General features: G+C 52.5%; 1 protein-coding gene across 15 annotated transcripts in view; it reads right to left on the bottom strand.

Annotated features, from left to right (window-relative positions):
• Positions 1-20,265, bottom strand: part of NCAM1 (neural cell adhesion molecule 1) — a 92,728-nt gene that overhangs the window by 29,309 nt on the left and 43,154 nt on the right. For 8 of the 15 annotated variants that reach the window (XM_033081618.2, XM_033081626.2, XM_033081619.2 and 5 more), the window contains exons 2-14: positions 16,805-16,879; positions 15,441-15,659; positions 14,770-14,913; positions 14,002-14,139; positions 13,584-13,701; positions 12,146-12,315; positions 10,990-11,132; positions 7,707-7,736; positions 2,682-2,832; positions 2,039-2,223; positions 1,535-1,631; positions 819-989; positions 98-229 (exon numbers count right to left, since the gene is read on the bottom strand). In XM_033081618.2, the coding sequence (XP_032937509.1) occupies positions 98-229; positions 819-989; positions 1,535-1,631; positions 2,039-2,223; positions 2,682-2,832; positions 7,707-7,736; positions 10,990-11,132; positions 12,146-12,315; positions 13,584-13,701; positions 14,002-14,139; positions 14,770-14,913; positions 15,441-15,659; positions 16,805-16,879 (1,773 nt within the window). The remainder of the gene's footprint in view (positions 1-97; positions 230-818; positions 990-1,534; positions 1,632-2,038; positions 2,224-2,681; positions 2,833-7,706; positions 7,737-10,989; positions 11,133-12,145; positions 12,316-13,583; positions 13,702-14,001; positions 14,140-14,769; positions 14,914-15,440; positions 15,660-16,804; positions 16,880-20,265) is intronic. The other 7 variants (XM_033081622.2, XM_033081623.2, XM_033081630.2 and 4 more) reach the window with 1 other exon arrangement.

Raw genomic sequence — 20,265 nt, 5'->3', positions numbered from 1 at the left:
TGCAGCGAGGTCTGTGAGAGAGAAGAGGTGAGATCCATGCATGGCAGAGGTGCCAGGAGGAGGGAGGAGCAGAGGGCACAGCCTGGGCTGTACTTACGGACTGGCTGAGTCTTGAACTCTGCGGGCAGGCTGAGCTCCCCCACGCCCTTGCCATTGACTGCTGACAGCCTCACTGCATAGGTGGTCTCAGGCCTCAGCCCTGTGATGGTCACCATCCCCTCCACGTTGGCTGGGGGGAAGAAAAAAAAGCAAAGAAAAGCTCAGGACTCAAAGGAAGAAATAAAGAAACTTTGTTTTCCCCACGCAGGGAGAAAAGGGACAAATAAATAAACCTGACTCTAGCTGGGATCACATCACTCCAGTGGGGAACTAAAATAAGAATTTCAGCTCCACATGGGATTGGTGGTGGAAAATTCAGCTCTGGAGTAAAACTCTGCTTTTCACAGCCCTCCACAAATCAAGATTCTTTTGCTTTATTTGACTCCAGGATGGATTTTATGCAGTGGGCACTGCTATAGATCACTTCAACAAGGTCTGCTGCTGGACTAGCAGAGTTTATTTTCCAAGGGGTGACAGATGAGGGTTCAAAAGCCTCCTGTGGGAAGCAGCAAGTGAAAACTATTATTCCAAGCACAGGGCTCTTCCCCTTGCTCAGACAGAGTTCTCAGCACAGCTCATTTCCAGCTGAAAATTCCAGATGCCACCCACAGCAAATATTTAAAAACTCGTCTGGGGCCCCCACCCTGAACCCTACAGGAAAGTCACTTTTTTTTCTGTGCTGGTGGGGAAGGAACCAGGTTTTTTTTTGTCACTCCTACCTTCCTTGGCATCATAGAGCCTGGTGTGCCAGTCCCCCTCGCCCAGGGCCCTCCACTCCGCCTTGTACCTGAGGATGGGCACCCCACCCGTGGCCTCGGGCTCGTCGAACTCCACCTGGGCACTGCTGGAATAGGGCTCCACCCTGCCGATGGAGGGCGAGGACGGCGTGTCTGGGGACAAGGGACAGCAGCCAGTGAGACACAGCAGCCTGGGGACACCCAGCAGCACAGGGCAAGGGCTCACAGAGTGTTTAGGCAGCTTTTAAAGATGTTAATTAGTGCACAGATCTTAATTGTGTCTCCTCTCTAAGGGGCTGGAGACTCACAGTCCCTTCTCCAAAAGAAAACAACCAGAGCAGTGCAGCAAAAGCATCCTGGATGTCACTCTGTCCCCAGTGTCCCTTCCCCAGGGCACTGCAGTGCAGTGAACTCCCAAATCTGCCTCTGGGGCAGCCCTGGAGCTCCAATCCAGAGCCTGGACCCTGCTGCTGTCAGGGGGTCTGGCTGATTTGGGGCACACAAAGCAAAGGGGACAGCTCTGACCAAGTGAGCACAGAGAACAAGGGAACAGAGAGGCTGAGCCAGCAGGAAATCCATGAGCAGCCTCTCTGGAGGCAGAGCTTGCTCTCCTGCTACCCCAGCAGCACAAAGCAGCCAGCAGGGCCCCTGTGTCACTGCTGCACCCTGCCTGCTCACCTGCCTGCCCTGCTGCTCACCTGCCTGCACCAGGATGAACTCGGAGGACTCCTGCCCGATGCGGTTCACAGCCGTGCAGTTGTAGTTCCCAAAGTCATTCTCCGAGTCTGGGGTCACCTGTGGGGACAAGCAAGGCTCAGGCTGGGACCACAGAACCCTCTTCACTCTGCCAAGGCACCCTGGATTTAGCTGGGGAGAAGCTGCAATAAAATCCAGCTGTTTGTGCTCCCAGGGCTGTCCATGGGGGAGAGAGAACTGCAGTGGGCAAAAAGCAGAGGCAAGCAGGGGCTCTGCCTTCTGTTACCTGAGTTTCTTTATCTTCCATTTCCTGGTTTCCTTTATCTTCCATCTCCTGCTTTTCTTTATCTTCCATTTCCTGCTTTCCTTTATCTTCCACAACCTGATTTTCTCATAATTTATATGCTAGAAACACCACCCCAACTTCATTTCTACTGAGAGGACAAGACTGAATTCCACCAACACCAATTATTTGATGGCACTGAGCCCTCCTGGCTTCTGCTCACCTCCAGGTAACTGGCTGAGGGGGTGTTGTAGATCTTGATGTTGCTGTAGTTGGAGCTGGGGAGGAGCTGCCCATCCCTGAACCAGGAGATGACAGCACTGGGGTAGGCAAACACCTCACAGGTGATGTTCACTTGGTTTCCTTCCCACGTGTACACGGCCACGGGGCCCTGGAGCTTGGGGGCATCTGAAAGACACATTTGGGAAGGGGATTGGAGCCAGCCAAGCTCCCAGAGCAGCCTCCCTGCGAGGATCCCTTGGCTGGAGTCCACCCCAGTGCGGGAAAGGGAATCTAATATTGGAAATGGGAACTGTCCTCTCACCAAGGGGAGTGGGGAGGGATTTTGCTGCAGGGCATGAAGAGAAAACCTGCTCCTGTGCAGGATGGGGATGGGGAATGAGGCCAGGAAAGTTGTTCTAGGGGACTGCAGCAGAGGTGCAAAGAGGCAGCAGAGCAAACACCCCCCAACAGCTCCATTTTCTGAGCCCCACACCCCCCAACAGCTCCATTTTGTGAGCCCCACACCCCCCAACAGCTCCATTTTCCGAGCCCCACACCCCCCAACAGCTCAATTTTCTGAGCCCCACACCCAGCCCGGCCCCAGGGAGTGAGGCAGCCCCAGGCAGAGCTCCCCAGGCACTCACACTGCACTTCCAGGTACATGGGCTGCGAGTCCTGGCCGATGGTGTTGCTGGCCGTGCACACGTACTCGCCCGCGTCCGTGTACTGGATGTCCTTGAGCGTCAGCGAGGAGACGCGCGCGTGGCTGCGCACCACGATGCGCCCGTCCAGCGTCTGCACAGACACAGCACAGTCAGAGCTGGGCCTGGGACAGGCAGCACCCAGGGGTGACAGAGACCTGATCACTGACAGCACCCAGGGGTGACAGAGACCTGAATTAGTGCAGCACCCAGAGGTGACACAGATCTGAATTAGTGCAGCACCCAGGGGTGACACAGACCTGAATTAGTGTGGCACCCAGGGGTGACACAGCTCTGATCACTGACAGCACCCAGGGGTGACACAGCTCTGAATTAGTGCAGCACCCAGGGGTGACACAGACCTGATCACTGAGAGCACCCAGGGGTGACACAGGCCTTACATCAGTGCGGCACCCGGGGGTGACACAGCTCTGATCACTGAGAGCACCCAGGGGTGACACAGCTCTGAATTAGTGCAGCACCCAGGGGTGACACAGACCTGATCACTGAGAGCACCCAGGGGTGACACAGGCCTTACATCAGTGCGGCACCCGGGGGTGACGCAGCTCTGATCACTGAGAGCACCCAGGGGTGACACAGATCTGAATTAGTGTGGCACCCAGGGGTGACACAGTCCTGCATTAGTGCAGCACCCAGGGGTGACACAGCTCTGAATTAGTGCGGCACCCAGGGATGGAACAGACCTGTGTAAGTGCAGCACCCAGGGGTGACACAGCTCTGCATTAGTGCAGCACCCAGGGATGACACAGGCCTGCCTCACTGAGAGCACCCAGGGGTGATACAGGTCTTACATTAGTGTGGCACCCAGGGGTGACACAGCCCTGCATCAGTGCAGCACCCAGGGGTGGCACAGGCCCTGCATCACTGAGAGCACCCAGGGGTGACACAAGCTCTGATCACCGCAGCACCCAGGGGATCCCCTCACTGAGAGCACTGGGGTCACTCCCTGTCACACAGGGCTCGTGCTCAGGGCAAGGGGAGAACAGGACAAGAACCAAAGTGTCAGCTGCTACACGTCTGGCAACAGAGTCACGCTTCTCCCACAGTGGGAACTGCACAGATCCAGCTCTGCTTAAAAAGTTTTGCCAGGATGCAAAGGGAAAAAAAAAAGGAACCTCCCCAACAGCTTCCAGTCAGAATTGAGCCCTTCCTGCCCTCTCTGCAATACTGGTTTTATCTAAGTGCTCTCAATAATACTGGTTTTATCCCAGCAATACTGGTTTCATCCCACTCCTCTCAGCAATACTGGTTTTATCCCACTCCTCTCAGCAATAGTGGTTTTATCTCAGTGCTCTCACCAATACTGGTTTTATCTAAGTGCTCTCAGCAATACTGGTTTTATCCCAGCCCTCTCAGCAATACTGGTTTTATCCCACTCCTCTCAGCAATACTGGTTTTATCTGTCCTCTCAGCAATACTGGTTTTATCCCACTCCTCTCAGCAATACTGGTTTTATCTGCCCTCTCAGCAATACTGGTTTTATCTGTCCTCTCACAATACTGGTTTTATCCCAGCAATACTGGTTTTATCCCACTCCTCTCAGCAATACTGGTTTTATCCCAGTGTCCCTGCAATGGGTAAGGAAGAACAGGTCCAGAGCTCAGAGTGAATCAGGCAAAAGGAAGCTCAGAATTTCACCTGAATGTGGCACACGAGGAGAGGGAAGTGCAGTGAAAAGGGCAAGAGCACCTCTAGAGACAGCCCTGCTTCAGGAAATCCAGAACCATCTCCCACACGCAGGGGAGTGTGGGGATGCCAGAGAGAAACAAGGAATGGAAAATCCAAGGGGATTGCCAGGCTGTGTGGTTTTCCTCTCCAGTTCGTCCCCAAAGCTCCCCTAACCCATGAACACACAAAACCAGGGACTCCTCTGTCCCTCCTGGTGCTCCTGCCTCACCCTGGAAGCTCTCAAGCACCAAAATCATTTCTGCTTTTGCAGCACAAACACAAGGGAGTCAGTTTGGCACTCTCATGGCTGTGCCTGCTGCTGCATCCTGCCACTCTCCAGGAGCATCTGTTTTCTTGGAAGGTACAGGACAAGTGTGATAAATGAGTAAAACCCTGAGGATTTCCAACAGCCAAGTGAACAAAAAACATCTCTGCTATCTCAGGTGCCAGACCTCTGGGCCTGAAGCCTCCCTCTGTGCTGAGATAAAGTCTCAGGCCCTGAGGCTGACAAAGTTTCTACAAATAAATGTCTTTTGTCACCTCAGCTAGCTCCAGTATCAGTCCACGGGCACCAGGCCAGTTTCAAATGCACAAAAATAGAATCTTCTGGTGACACATAAACAACTATGTGTGTTTTCCTCCTCTCTTCCTCCCTGCTGCAATCCCTGGCCAGGGCCATGAGCTCCAGACTCCATCCCTCCCTGCAGGAACAGTTATTCCATGGGCAGTGCTGCTGTGGCCAGCGTTTCCTAGAGCTTCTGTGGCATCACACAACCAAAATCTGCTTTCACCTCACTCCCTGGCTCACTGCTCTCTCTTTTTGTCTTGTTTTTTATTTCCCTCCAAACCCCAGCTCACTTCCAGCAGCATCCAGGGGTGCCAGGACTCCACACCTGGGGGAATATTCTCAATATTTGTCTCTGTGACCTCACCAGAAAAGTGTAAGGGACAAAACTCCTGTGTAGGATCACCACAGGGGATTCCAGAAAATGCAATTTTACACCCAAATGTCTCCTGCCTTTCTCCCCCACTCCCTCAAGGTCCAGCACAAAGGAGAGCCAGGAAATCATGGTCAGTGATGATTTCATGAGCAGTGTAACTGAATCTGAAGATGAAGCTCTGTTTTTTAATGCAAAAAGGCGTAAGGGAGGAAAAAGAGAGGTCAGGAAAAAGGCTCCAAGGAAGAGAAAAACGCCTACCCAAGAAAGCACATCACAAATTTTCTCTCTCCCTGCTGCAGCCCATCAGGTGCTCTGGCTGTGGGAGACAGGACAGGAGGAATCTGGGAGCCAGATGTTGACATCTGCAACCCTTTCACCCAAATCTCCCTGACTGCAAGGATCTGGGCTAACAAAATGCTTCTCCTAGGGGAGAGCAGCTCAGGGACAGGGGCAGTGAATCACTCCTCAGAGCAGAGTAGAATATTCTCTGTATTGCCAATTTTTGCCATTTATCCTGAGCTGCTGCAGGTGTTTCCCCCCAAAATTCTGGCCATGCCCTGGGGCACAGCCACTGTGATCATAGCTGGGCAAGAGCTCAGCAGCTCAGGGCCAAAGGGGGAGAGCAGAGACAAATAAAATGCATTTATCCCCCTTCCCTTCCCCTTCTGGAGCTTCCAGCCCTTTCCCAAACAAGCACCCACAAATAATTCTGCACAGTCCTGTCTCCTCCTCACCACTCCCCACATCCTCCCAACCCACTGAAAATCCTGAGCCCAGGCAGGAATTCCACTGCAGGAAGATGAGAGCTCTCTCCTTGCTCTGTGCTTGCAGTGCAGTGTTTGATATTTGTATTTTACTGCAGCCCTAAACCTTCCCAAGGCTGCACCCATTCCCAGTTAGCAGCCTGGGGTGTGACTGAGGGTACCCAGAGATTCTGCCAGGACTGACTTCACCTCCTCACCCCAAACTCCTTTAGTAAAAGTGAAATATTTAATGCCAGACATTCCCTGACCTTCATCCTGCTGCTGGAATCCACTGCTAAAAGCCCCCAGGCAACTTTAAAGCAATTTAAAAGCAATTTCAGAGAGACATCCTGCACCCCACTGGGGTATTTTAAGACACAGAGGCAGTAAGAAATTTAGAGACAGCAAACTTAATAGTATTAGTGCTCATATTAATGAAAAGCTGGAGAGAGGGAGCACAGAGACAGCACTGGGGGCAGGGAGGGGACAGCTGTGACAGGAATTCCTGAGAGTCCTGCAGAGATGCAACCACTCAAATTCCAAATTCTTCAGTGCAAACTGCTCTGAGTATCCGGTGCCTCCACCTGCCACGAGGCAGCAGATCATTGTGCAGGAAGAATGGGCAGGATCCTCCCAGCCCCCCATGGAACACAGCTGGGTGCTGCTCAAGTTACAGCTTCACTTTGCTCAGTCTCTGGGAGTTAAGATGGCTTAAAAATAATTTAGAAAATCAGAGCCTCCACGAAGTTGATCCTAAAAATACAAATCCAAGTCACCCAGTTCTGACAGCTCATTTTGTTCTCCACCTGACCCCTGTTATTTGCTTGGGAACTTTCCTTCTGGTCCATTTTGAAGCAAGAGTGCTACAAATCAGCTGCATTATTATCATTATTCTGATTGTTATTATTATTATTAAAGCACAGCACTGAATGTGAAATAAAATCAATCCCCATTTGCACCAACCCCGGGCACTGCATTATCCCACCTCCCCCTCGCTGACCCTTGCAGATCAAAGACAAATAAAAATAATTGAGCAGTTGGGAGCATTTTCTGGAGAAATGCCCCTTGTGAAAGGTTTCTCTGCATTGATTTGGAAATGGAACATGATGCAGTTGTCCTTTAGAGAGAAGGTCAAACTGACAGGGTGCCATGAGCAAACAGGTGAGTTGGCTGGAGCAGAGGAGGCTTTCTTGGGGAAAAATGACTTTCCCAAAATACAGGTTGGTGTTAATTCTTCCCTCTCTGAGAGAGAGGATGATTCACTCTGGCAGCATAGGGAAAGATGGTGAAAACAGCATTTGACATTTGCTTTTAATTTTAATCACCTTTTCTTTAATTTTTAAGTGGCAAGCAGAGTTCCTCACTCCCAACACAGCTACTTTGCTCATCCAAAAAAGAAAAATAAATGCATCACTACATGCCAAGCAATTTCTACCTCTAGAAGCTGCTTCTTTTATGTACTGGTATTGAACTGGGTCAGATTAATGCTCGTTTAGTTGGTTACTGCACTAGAGATTGGTTAATCTGTAATGCTTAGAAGAGAAACCAAAAAACCAAAACCTAAGAAGTTTGCTAAAGGTCTGGTAATCTTATACCTCTTGTTTCTCGGGCCGGGTCCACGAAGCCTGGAGAGAACAGATATAGAACACAACAACAACGACAGAAAAAAAGCAATAAAAGTTTATCAAAGGTTGCTTTCAGGTACCAGTGTTTGCAGCACGTTGAGCTGGGTGCACATGCAGGCTCCAAGCTGAACATCTCCTGTGTGGGGGGGGATCACAGCTTCCCTTTCCCATCAACTGAGGTTGGCATTCAGCATTTCACAGCCTCCAAACTGGCCTTTAAATGACTAAACAAAGGCTGCTGGCACCTCAGGACTGATTTATGACACAGCAGTGACTGTTTCCTTTGTCACACCTCACCTTTCCTGCACACCCAGTGCTCAGGAGTGACTCTGGCCATGGCATTGCAGAGTACAGCCCTGCTGCTGTGCCCCTGGCCTGTCTGCCACCCCACACCCATGAATTAACACTGATTCATGTGCTCATCATGCATTTGGAGCCCTGGTTCCATGCAGGCTGTGCCCCAGAGCTGCAGAGGAGCCCCCAGCTCAGCTCCCTGTGCTCAGGGATGGCAGCAGCCCCACAGCAGTGAAACATGCCCAGACCTCACATTAAAGCAAATATTTCCCACTCAGAGAAAGCCACCAGCAGCATGGACCACGTTCCTGTGCTTCACAAGTTGCTGTGTTCCATTTCCCCCCCCTGGAATTGATATTTCAGGTATCTCCTGGTCTCTGTTATTTCAGCTGAGGAGTCAAAAATCACCTGCTAACACGAGAGCCAGGATGGCATCACTGGCACAGTGACACTGTGGGGATGTCACAGCACACACAAGTGACAGGGATGGAGATGGAGGCTCAGGGAATGAGAACCAAGAACAGAGCCCTGTGCCACGGGGCTGCAGGGAACACTGGAGACTGAAATAGCAACAGATGGGACACACAGCCTCGTCTGACAATGCCTCTGAGAAAGCAAATGGTTTGTCTGGGGTGGGGCTCAGCAACCCTGCAGGGGCTGGGACACTCCCAGGCCCTGCTCATTCCTGGGGGGAAATATCCTGCTGTGCACAGGGAGCCTGGAAGCTGAACAGGCAGCCCAGTAATTCAGAATAATCCCTAGTTCAGTGCCAGTTATGCCCAGGGAGTCCCCTGGGAGTCCCCTGCCACTCTCAGCACAGGGGGACACTTTTTATCCCTTGGGGTCAGCCTAAAGGAAGAGCAGAAGGAGAAAAGCCCATCCCCAAACCTCAGAGTTTGCTGTCTCTGCAATGGCCCTTGGGAGGGTGGGGAAAGGCAGAGCCACCTTCCCCACCCCAGAGAATTCCAGACTGACTCTTCCTCACCAAGACAGACAGACCAGCCCCATGTGGGAAATCAGAGGGAATCCCTGGTGCACCTTCAGGTTCCTAAATCACTACAAACTCATCCATTTGCTTTGGCTGCCAACAACACAGAGCTGGGAGAGGCTGCTGGGCAGCAACAGAACCCAGAAAACCAGAGGGAGGATGGACTGGGCATTCCAGAATGTTATGGGAGGTAAGGGATCCCTACACCTCTAAAAATCTACACTGAGGGATGAGTGCAAGAGCAAACATGAAGCAAGAGAGAAGCATCCAAGCAGCTGGATAATAGAAATAGTCAAAAGCAGGCTTGATAATTCTTAAAATAGCAGTGTTAGTCCTGCATCAAAGACCATCCCCTTCCCTGTGCTGTCCCACAGACAGAAAGTGGAGAATGAACTGAATATATGCACTTTAATATTAGAATATTTAACAGAATTAAATATTCTAATAGAATTTGTAGTAGAATATTTGTAGAGCTATTCTGACCTCAGGATTTTCTGGACATCTGAAACATTTACCTCAGCTTAGAGCACGAGAGAGAGAATGAGAAAGTGCAAGACAAACCCGAACAAAACGCACACACACACACACACACACACACACACACAACAATCCAGCCCAGAAAGTGCATGGGATGTGATAAAATAATGCTTGCCCTGAAGGTTTGAACCAGCCCATGAACACATGGCAGAACCTCAAACCTTGGCTCTTCCCCCATCTGGAAGTGTCAGAGTATGAACAATTCCCTTGCTATTGATCACCAACCTGAGAGCACCAAGCTGAGTGTCAAAATTCAGCAAAAATTAGTTAGCAGTTTTGCCCCTGAGCTCTTGATGGTCTAACTGGGCTGCAGGGGGGGGCCTCCTCTGAAACTTGGTTTATTTTTTAAATTCTCCTCCCTGCCCAAGCTCTGTCCATGGCTGTGATCCAAACTCCAGAGCCAGCAGCACTGGAGCCCTTGGCACCTCCCAGGGCTCTCTAACAGAGACAAACCCTTGAATAAATAACCTCAAATGCTGCCCAAACAGGCCCCCAGTCAGGCTGCAGCTCCTGCAGGCACTGCAAACCTCTCCCTGAACATTGCAGGGATTCACAGCAGCCCTGGGATCCCAAAGAAAGAACTGAAGCTGGAAAACTCTGGCACCGATTAATAAAGTTACACATGAACTGTGGGGAGGGGCTGACGTCATGGGGGCAATTAAAAAAGCTCATTTAGGAGCTGCAGTGCAGGACAGCAGCTGTGGGGACAAGGGACAGTGGACACCTCTGTTGCTCCAAGACTTTCAGAGTGTCACCTGCTGCCTCCAGAACCTCTGGCATGGCCAAGGCAGCTGAGCCCTGAAGCATCCTGTTATTGGGAGATTATTAATTAGCAATAACTTCTTCTGTCTAGGCATTCTCTGGCTCCATCTCTGCCTCCTGATCACTGATGAAACATCTCCAGTTCAGCAGCACAGCCTAACCTCGACTAATTAAAGGAGCTGTCATCAATAACAACACCAGCACTCTTCTCTTTCAAGAAGAAAAAAACTGCTAATTATTTTTGCCTTTTAAGAACAAAATGGTATTGATGGGATCAACAAAACAGGTGAGCACAAAAGGCAGCCAGGCTTTTGTGCTTCAGGGATGTGCAGTGCCAGGGGACAGCACGGAGGAGGAATGAACAGGCTCATTTTGGATCCACTGCATCCTGGAGAGGGATGGACAGCTCAGGCTGCTCATTCCCACCTGCCAGAAACTTCCTGCAGCTGCAGGAGCTCCTCTGGAGAGGGTTCAGGGTCTCTCCCATTGAATTCTCCCCCCAGTGAATAGAGCAGGAGTTAGAGAACGTCCCCAGCTGCTCCAAGCCGAGGTGGCTCTTCACAGAAGGGACAGCAGCCCCTCCACGTGCACCCCATGCAGCTGCAGGCCAGGGACAGGCAGGGAGGAGCTGGGCTGAGCCCACCACCCCAGGGGCTCGGGGAAGGGCTGTACCTTCTCCTCATTGCTGATGTTCCTGGTGGAGGTTCTCCAGGTGATGGAGGGGATGGGGTCCCCCGAGGCCTCGCAGGTCAGCGTGATCTGATCCTCCAGCTCCATGGCTGTCTTGTTCTCCACGTAGGTGATTTTGGGTTTGGCTGGGGAGGAGGAGAACAAGGAACCTTTGCTCAGGTGGGGCTCAGGGTGAAGCCTGTCTGCCACCTGCAGGGTTTGGAACCACTGGGGAGAACTGGGACCATTAATGCTGGGAGGGAAGGAGCAGAGTGACTTTTACCAGGGCACCTCCTTGCAGAAGTGAAAGACCTGAAATCCCCTCCTCATTCCCACAGCTGAGGCTCCTGAGAGAGGACCCATTTAGGAATGTACAAACACAGCCCCTGGGATCACCAGCTCCCTCTTCCACCCCCTGCCCCAAATCAGCCCTTGGCTAAGCAGCTTTGTCAGGGGCTGCACAGCAGGCAGAGAATCCCAGATCCCTGAACACCTCCAGATTCCTGGCAGGCAGGAGAGCCCCTGATTCCCCTCACACAGTGGTGGGGTGCAGCTCATTCCCTGGCCAGGCTGCAGCAAGCCCCACTCAGGTGCTGAAGGGATATTTCTGATCCCAGCAGCCCTGCCTGTGCTCCAGCAGAGAGCAGGGATGAGTCTCTCCCCACACACACAATGGCAGAGGTGCAGCAGTTTGGGACAAACCCCAGCAGCACTAACTGGGACAAGCAGCTCCCAGTGGTGTGACCAGCACCCAGCTGGGCTCCAGGGGGTGCTCAGGGGCTGTCTGGTTACTGAAAAAAGGGAAGAAGGTATTTGCCTTTACCAACAAACTGTAGGTTTGCTGATAAATGAAACTGGATACTGAAAGATGAAAGAAACAATGGGGAAAAACCATGAATTCTATAAGAATTAAAAATTAAAAGGGAGGGTTATACATTAGAAGGGAATCTCAGGTATCAGTGTTTGGGAAGTCTGTACCTCTCAAGTACCTCAGCAATGGGGACAGAGAGAGGGAAATTGGGATAAAAAGGAGGCTGAGCCTCCAAAAATTCGAGAGACCCCAGAGGAATGCCCCATGGCCTCTCCACTGGAATAAAGGACTCCTCTGTCTCCTTTTTGGAACCCCTGGTGTCTGTGGGCTGATTTTGCTGGCAGTTACCAAAGACTTTGAGGTGGATGGTGGCATCAGCCTCGCCAGCCTTGTTCTCAGCAATGCAGATGTACTCGGCCTCGTCGCTCTTGTCCACGCGCCGGATCTGCAGCTCGGAGCCGTCGTAGCTGAGGCTGAACTTGTCCTCATCCACCACCTCCTCCAGGGGCTCTCCATCCCTGGGGGCACAGAGCACAGGGGGCTGTGCTGCCAGAGCCATGCCAGGCTGTCCCTGCAGTCACTGCTGAGGGACCAGCACCTTCTCCTCTGCCCAGGGCTCCAGAGCTCAGCCTGAGCTATTCCCAACCCTTCCTGAGCTCAGCCTGAGCTATTCCCAACCTTTCCTGAGCTCAGCCTGAGCTATTCCCAACCTTTCCAGAGCTCAGCCTGAGCTATTCCCAACCCTTCCAGAGCTCAGCCTGAGCTATTCCCAACCTTCCTGAGCTCAGCCTGAGCTATTCCCAACCTTCCTGAGCTCAGCCTGAGCTATTCCCAACCTTTCCTGAGCTCAGCCTGAGCTATTCCCAACCATTCCTGAGCTATTCCCAACCATTCCAGAGCTCAGCCTGAGCTATTCCCAACCCTTCCTGAGCTCAGCCTGAGCTATTCCCAACCCTTCCAGAGCTCAGCCTGAGCTATTCCCAACCTTTCCTGAGTTCAGCCTGAGCTATTCCCAACCATTCCTGAGCTATTCCCAACCTTTCCTGAGCTCAGCCTGAGCTATTCCAAACCTTTCCAGAGCTCAGCCTGAGCTATTCCCAACCATTCCAGAGCTCAGCCTGAGCTATTCCAAACCTTTCCAGAGCTCAGCCTGAGCTATTCCCAACCCTTCCAGAGCTCAGCCTGAGCTATTCCCAACCCTTCCAGAGCTCAGCCTGAGCTATTCCCAACCCTTCCTGAGCTCAGCCTGAGCTATTCCCAACCTTTCCAGAGCTCAGCCTGAGCTATTCCCAACCTTTCCTGAGCTCAGCCTGAGCTATTCCCAACCCTTCCTGCAGCTGAACTCTCACCTCCTGCACACCACAGGGCTGGAACCCCACCAAAGGTGGCTTCTTGCACACCAAGGCACCACTCCAAGCTGCCATCAGCTTTTCCATGTTAATTTGTGCTCCTAACCTTCAGCAAAGGCTACAGAATTCCAAGGACAGTGTCCCTGGAGAGTGAATCACTGCCTGCCAGGGAAAGGCAGAGAGCTGGGAGGGGACACAGCCCAGATGGCAGCACTGAAGGAATTCCTTGACTTGCTTTGCTTTATTGAACTCTATCTCAGCCAACAGTTTTATCCTCTGATTCTCCTCCCAGGGCGGGCTCTGTGCTCCCTGCCTAACCCACAGCAGAACCCAGCTCATCCCAGTGAGAACACTCCCTGCCCTGCCCTCCCCTGGCTCTCCAGGCCTCGGGATCCCTCCCCAGCCCAGCCCAGCAGGACACTGCACACAGATCTCACTTTGTCCACGTCACGGTGGGCTCGGGGAAGCCGTCGGCGTCGCAGGCCAGGGTGACAGACTGGCTCAGGTTGGCGGTGGCGTTCATGGTGCTCTGCCTGGCACGCACCGAGGGAGGCACTGCAAGAGCAGGAAGCCACAGTCAGTGGGTCTGGGCATGTCCAGAGTCATCAGCACAGGGGAGAAAGGGCAGTGGGTGGGGAGACACAAAAATCTCAGTGTGGTGGCCAAGACACCTTGTGAGTGCCACCAGCTCAGCTCCTCACTCTCAGCTTCAGGTTTCTCAACGTGCTTTTATCCTACAGGCAAACACTCACTGCACTCCACTGCACTTTCACAGGACACAGTAGAGGAAGAGGATGCTGAGAATGAGGCAGCAGCAGCCTGGGCTGAGGTGCTGCTCTGAGCCCGAGCCCTCACCGTTCACGATGACCTGGATGTCTTTGAAGTTGATCTCCCCACGGGCCAGGATCCTCCCCTCACACCTGTAGGTGCCCTCATCTGTCTTCTTGATGCCCCTGATCTGCAGGTAGTTGTTGGACAGGACGATGAACCGCACTGCAAAGGACAAAAGCAAAGGGAGCTCGCTCCTCTTCTCCTCTCCTCGCCCCTCCTGGGTTTGGTGCATTAAAACCTCCCTCCCCAGCATGAAATGGAGCTGGAAGGAACATCTGTGGAGAGCAGCAACAGCTCTGGTGCTGTGCTGGGCTCAGGGAGATGAACAGATCAATGTTTCCATTGAGCAGTCTGGGACTCATCCCTGCTGCCCAAGAGCTCCAGCCCCACCTGTGTGCTCAGCTGGGGTCAGGGCCTCTGCCAGCCCCTCTGGACACGGCTGCCTGGAGCACTTGGGAAGGAAGGGAAAAGTTCTTTCAAGGAGCTCTCAGCCCCTTTTCCTCTTAAAGGCTGGAGGGTGCCACAACATCCAGCTTTTCTGTCTGATGGCACTTCTTTGATCTGTACTTTTTTTCCAGCATTCCTTGGCTGATTCCAGTGCCAAAGCCTGATGGCCATTTCTGTGGGAACATCACTGTCCTGCCACTGGCACACCACAGCAGCTGAGGTAACCAAATTCACATCCCATGGCCTCGTGTCAGGCACAAACTGCTTCTCCCAGTGACCACCAGCACTGTGTGTGCGAGGGAGATGGACATCTGACCCCAGAGTGGACAAGAACCAAGCCCTTACCATCCTTTTTTAGGATGACATCCCTGCCTTTGTGCTTCCAGATGATGGTGGGGGGCAGTGAGCTGACCACGTCACACACGATCACAGCATCGTCCCCTTCCTTGAACTCCTGAGGGGTGGGGGCGTTCTTGAACATCAGCTTTTCTGCAGGCAAGGAAAGGAGAAGGTCACTGCAGCTTTCCAGCATACCTGGAGCTGTGCTCCTGCCTCCAGCTTGAGGGAAGCAGGAAACCCCCAAAGCCCCAGGAGTCTCCTTGTTCCCAGGGGAGGATAAAGGTCTGAATGAATGCAGTGCCCACAGAACATCCACACCCAGCCCTGTGGCTGAATTCCCACTCAGAGCAATCCCCACTGCAAGGTGTGAGCCTGGGGCTGCCCAGCAGGGAGGGAGAGGCTCCTCTTCACATCAGAATGTGTGCCACCCACACCAGCTCCTCTGTTACTCCAGCCAGGAGCACCACAATCTTCTCCTTCCACCCCTTGCTCTGCTGCCTTTCAGGATGAATGCTGGAGATGTCCTGACCACCCAATTCACCCTGATTCCCATTTTCCCTTTCACACCAAAAAGAAAGCTGCACCTTCACACCCCCTTTCCTTCCACCCTCCTTCCCCCCTTTCCCCCCGACCCAGCCCATCGTGTCCAACAGAGCAGCCTGGCAGGAGCTCCTTACGGAAAATCTTGACGTTGACGGTGGCCTCGGAGTCGCCCTCCTCAGGGCTGCTGACCACACACTTGTAGATGCCGGCGTCGTCGATGTTGGCGTTGTAGATGGTGAGGGTGGAGGAGAAGTCATCGTTGCGCACCACCGAGATGCGCTGCTGGTTCGGGCTCAGCCGCTCCCCGTTCGGGGAGAACCACGAGATGTCCTTGAACTTGGCCTCCCCTGCCACTGTGGGGGAGAGAACAGGCAGGTGAGGCAGCCCAGCCCTGCAGCACTGAGAGCACAGCAGCACTGAGAGCACAGCAGCACTGACACAGTCCTGCAGCACTGAGAGCACTGCAGCTCTGACAGCAAAGCATCACTGACAGCACAGCCCTGCAGCACTGAGAGCACTACAGCACTGAGAGCACTGCAGCTCTGACAGCAAAGCATCACTGACAGCACAGCAGCACTGACACAGCCCTGCAGCACTGACAGAGCCCTGCAGCACTGACACAGCCCTGCATCCCTGACACAGCCCCGCAGCACTGCCACAGCCCTGAAGCACTGAGAGCACAGCATCACTGACAGCACTGCATCACTGACACTACCCAGCCCTGCAGCAGTGACAGTACAGCAGCTCTGTCACAGCCCTGCAGCACTGACAGCACAGCCCTGCAGCACTGACACAGCCCTGCATCACTGACAGCACAGCCCTGCAGCTCTGACACAGCCCAGCCCTGCAGCACTGACAGCACGGCATCACTGACAGAGCCCTGCATCACTGACAGACCCCACAGCAGCACTGACAGACCCCACAGCAGCACTGACAGACCCTAGAACAGCACTGACAGACCCCACAGCAGCTCTGACAGACCCCACAGCATCACTGTCAGACCCCACAGCAGCACTGACAGACCCCACAGTAGGACTGTCAGACCCCACAGCAGCTCTGACAGACCCCACAGCAGCACTGACAGACCCCACAGCATCACTGTCAGACCCCACAGCAGCACTGACAGACCCCACAGCAGCTCTGACAGACCCCACAGCAGGACTGACAGACCACAGCAGGACTGACAGACCCTAGAACAGCACTGACAGACCCCACAGCAGCTCTGACACAGCCCTGCAGCACTGACAGACCCCACAGCAGCTCTGACAGACCCCACAGCAGCTCTGACAGACCCCACAGCAGCACTGACAGACCCCACAGCAGCTCTGACAGACCCCACAGCAGCTCTGACAGACCCCACAGCAGCACTGACAGACCCCACAGCAGCACTGTCAGACCCCACAGCAGCACTGACAGACCCCACAGCAGCACTGACACCCCAGCAGGGTTTATTTCATTTTTAACTTAATCAAGCCAGGCGCCCTCAGCCAGCACACACCTTGACATAAGAAGAACTTGGATTCTCCAACGCTGATCTCCCCCTGGCTGGGAACGATGTCCACTTGGAGAGAGGCTGGAAGGGAATGAGCACAGTTAGACAAGGCTGTGGTCCCACCAAAAAACCTCTGCCACCCTTACAATGCCCGTGGAGCCTTTATTCAATTTACAGTCCAGATGACACCTGTTCTCTGATCTGAACTGCAGGTTTTAAACACCACAAGAAGGTTTTAAACAAGACAGGAATGTTTCAAACACCAGAGGAAGGTTTTCACCAAGAGAAGGTGGTTTCAAACACTAGGGGAAGGTTTTCACCAAGAGAGCAAAGTTTTAAACACCAGAAGAAAGTTTCAACCACTAGAAGAAGGTTTTAACCAACAGAGGAAGTTTTTAAACACTAGAGGAATATTTTAACAACCAGAGGAAGGACAGCACCCCTGCCCTCCCCATTCCCAGTTACCAGCAGCACATCCACGCAGCCCCAGTGCCCTTTGCCCCCAGCAACATCCCTGCCTCCTTCTTCACTGCATAAATTATGACCCATTAGGCAGAAAATGTAATTGGATTCTGGCCCTCCTCCAGCTATAGCTTAATTCCACAGCAGATCTGTGGCCTAACAAGCCCAGGTCAAGTTGAATTTGAGGACGCCAAAATTGGTTTTCTTCGGAAAACACCCTCTGTGTTTTCATGTAGTGCATGGAAATCTGAAAATCTCTCTCCCAGAGCAGCTAATTTTACCTCCAGACCACAGAGGCATTATTTCAGCTGCCAAGCACACCTGGGGTTCTAGGAAACAAGCCCTGCTTCAGAAATGAGAACCTGGCTGCGTGTGCCAATGGCAACATTCCTCCAAGTGCTGGGGAAACAGCTGGGCTGGGCCAGCACTGAGTGAGGAGCATTGGGAAAGGACAGAACACCAGGGTTATTGGAGTGAGGAGCATTGGGAAAGGACAGAACACCAGGATTATTGGTTGGAGTGAGGAGCATTGGGAAAGGACAGAGCACCAGGGTTATCTGAGTGAGGAGCACTTGGGAAAGGACAGAACACCAGGGTTATTGGAGTGAGGAGCACTGCCTGCCCTCCTTGGGAAAGGACACAACACCAGGGTTCTCTGAGTGAGGAGCACTTGGGAAAGGACAGAGCACCAGGGTTCTCTGAGCCATTCCCTCAGCCAACAGCCACCCTGACACAGCACTTCCCTCCAGAAGGAGACTGGAAGCAATAACTGGAGCTGGGATAATCCCAGTGCACTTTCCTGGTTCTCCTGGCTGCAGTTCAGCAGGTTGGCCTGGTAAATGCTGGAAAACGTCCTGATAAATGTCCTGATAAATGTCCTGATAAATGTCCTGTCACCTGTACTGTCACCTGCACTGTCACCTGCACTGCCACCTGCATTGTCACCTGCAGTGTCACCTCCACTGTTATCTGCACTGCCACCAGCACTGTCACCAGCCCTGTCACCTGCACTGTCACCTGCACTGTCACCAACCCTGTCACAGCACTGTCACCAGCACTGTCACCTACACTGTCACCAGCCCTGTCACACTGTCACCAGCACTGTCACCTACACTGTCACCTGCACCATCACCAGCACTGTCACCTGCACTGTCACCTGCACTGTCACCTACACTGTCACCTACACCGTCACCAGCACTGTCACCTGCACTGTCACCAGCCCTGTCACCTACACTGTCACCAGCACTGTCACCTACACTGTCACCTGCACCATCACCAGCACTGTCACCTGCACTGTCACCTGCACTGTCACTTACACTGTCACCTGCACTGTCACCTACACTGTCACCTACACCGTCACCAGCACTGTCACCTGCACTGTCACCAGCCCTGTCACCTACACTGTCACCTACATTGTCACCAGCTCTGTCACCAGCATTGTCACCTGCACTGTCACAGCCCTGTCCCAGCCCTGTCACAGCCCTGTCCCCTGCACAAACACAGCCCCACCATGGGCAGTGCTGGGCCCTCCCCAGCTCCTCACGCTCCCTGCCCAGCCCGTGCTCACTCCAACAAAGGCAGCACTGCTGATTTTAATCTCTGTTTAATCGCTGGTTTTGCTGTGCAGCTCAGGGAAATGGGGACTATTTTTTCCACTCTTCATTTAATAGACACTGCTGGCCCATTTGTATTCTGCTTCCAACTTGAAGCAATAAAGGCCTTTTTAGCATCACATAATAACTGCATTAAAAGGCCTCTTCATAATCACACAATAACACTTTTTATAGCTCTGCCCTCCCCCATATCTTTTATCTGCTTATAAAGTTCCCCAGCCCCCAAAAAATGCTGAATAATTCCCCATTGATTAAAAAAAATAAAAGAAAAAAAAAATAAAACAACAAATTTGCTAATGCAACTTCCTGTTCATCTGTAGTTCAATATAATTAGTTTTGCATCTCAACAAAAGAAATTAACTCAAATGAAGCTGTGATTTTGGTAATAGGCAGGGAGGCTGTGTCCCTGCTGGGCTCAGGCTGAGGTTTAGGCAGGAGGCTGTACCTGGGCAGTAAATAAAGTGTCATTTCAAAGTGGGAACTGGCTCTGTGGCTGCCCAAATTGCAAAGGTGACACACCAGGAACAGGGATGTGAATGCTCACCCTGCCCTGGCTCCACACAAGGAATGTCCTGGAGCACTGAATACACTCAGTTATGGATTCACCATATATATTCTATATATGTTCTATATAAATGGGAGTTCATCCTTCCCCCTGCTCCCTTCCAGCCCCCTGCACTTCAGCACTGACCCCACAAGGTCCCAGCTGGAAGGAAATAGGGACTGAAATCATTGTGGCCTCAGCTCTCTCCACCCTGGGGTGATCCCACACTGATCCCTGTGATGTGTCCACGCTGCAGCTCCTCTGAGAGGTTAAACTCAGCTCTAAGGGCTGGCCCTGTGAGCCAGGGGATCTGGGTGGGCTTTGCTCAGGGGGTGTCTCAGCAGCAGGAACCCCTGTGCTCCTGTCACAGCTAACCCAGGTAATGATGCATTATTACACAAAGCCCAGAGAAAATCCAAAACCCAAAAAAATACCAAAAATATTTAGGAAATAAAGCACAGCATGGATGGATTCAGCCTGACTGAACCCGTGGCTCCATCCTCACAGGCTGCACCTTTAATTTCCTTCATTTCTAGCAACCATTCACCAATTAAACTCAATTCCAGAAATAAAAACCATCAGGAAGGAAATATCTGCTGGATCTAATGGGCACAGTTCGTGGAGCAGGGGCGGGGTTTGTAAAGCCTGTGAGCAGAGCAGATTATGGTGAAAGCCCTCGGGATTTAATCCACAACAAAGGCTTAACAAGACAAAGACAAGGCTCCTGCACACGGTCACTTTATTAAAAATCCGCTGACTGCTCAGGAGGAGGAGGCAGCAGCTGGGATTGATCCCAGCTGGGCTGCAGATCCAATTCCTCCCCCATCACCATGGCAACCCCTCCCTAA

Source organism: Catharus ustulatus, chromosome 28 (assembly GCF_009819885.2).
Source record: "Catharus ustulatus isolate bCatUst1 chromosome 28, bCatUst1.pri.v2, whole genome shotgun sequence".
Classification (NCBI taxonomy): Eukaryota; Metazoa; Chordata; class Aves; order Passeriformes; family Turdidae; genus Catharus; species Catharus ustulatus.
This window is presented reverse-complemented; position numbering and strand designations above follow the sequence as displayed.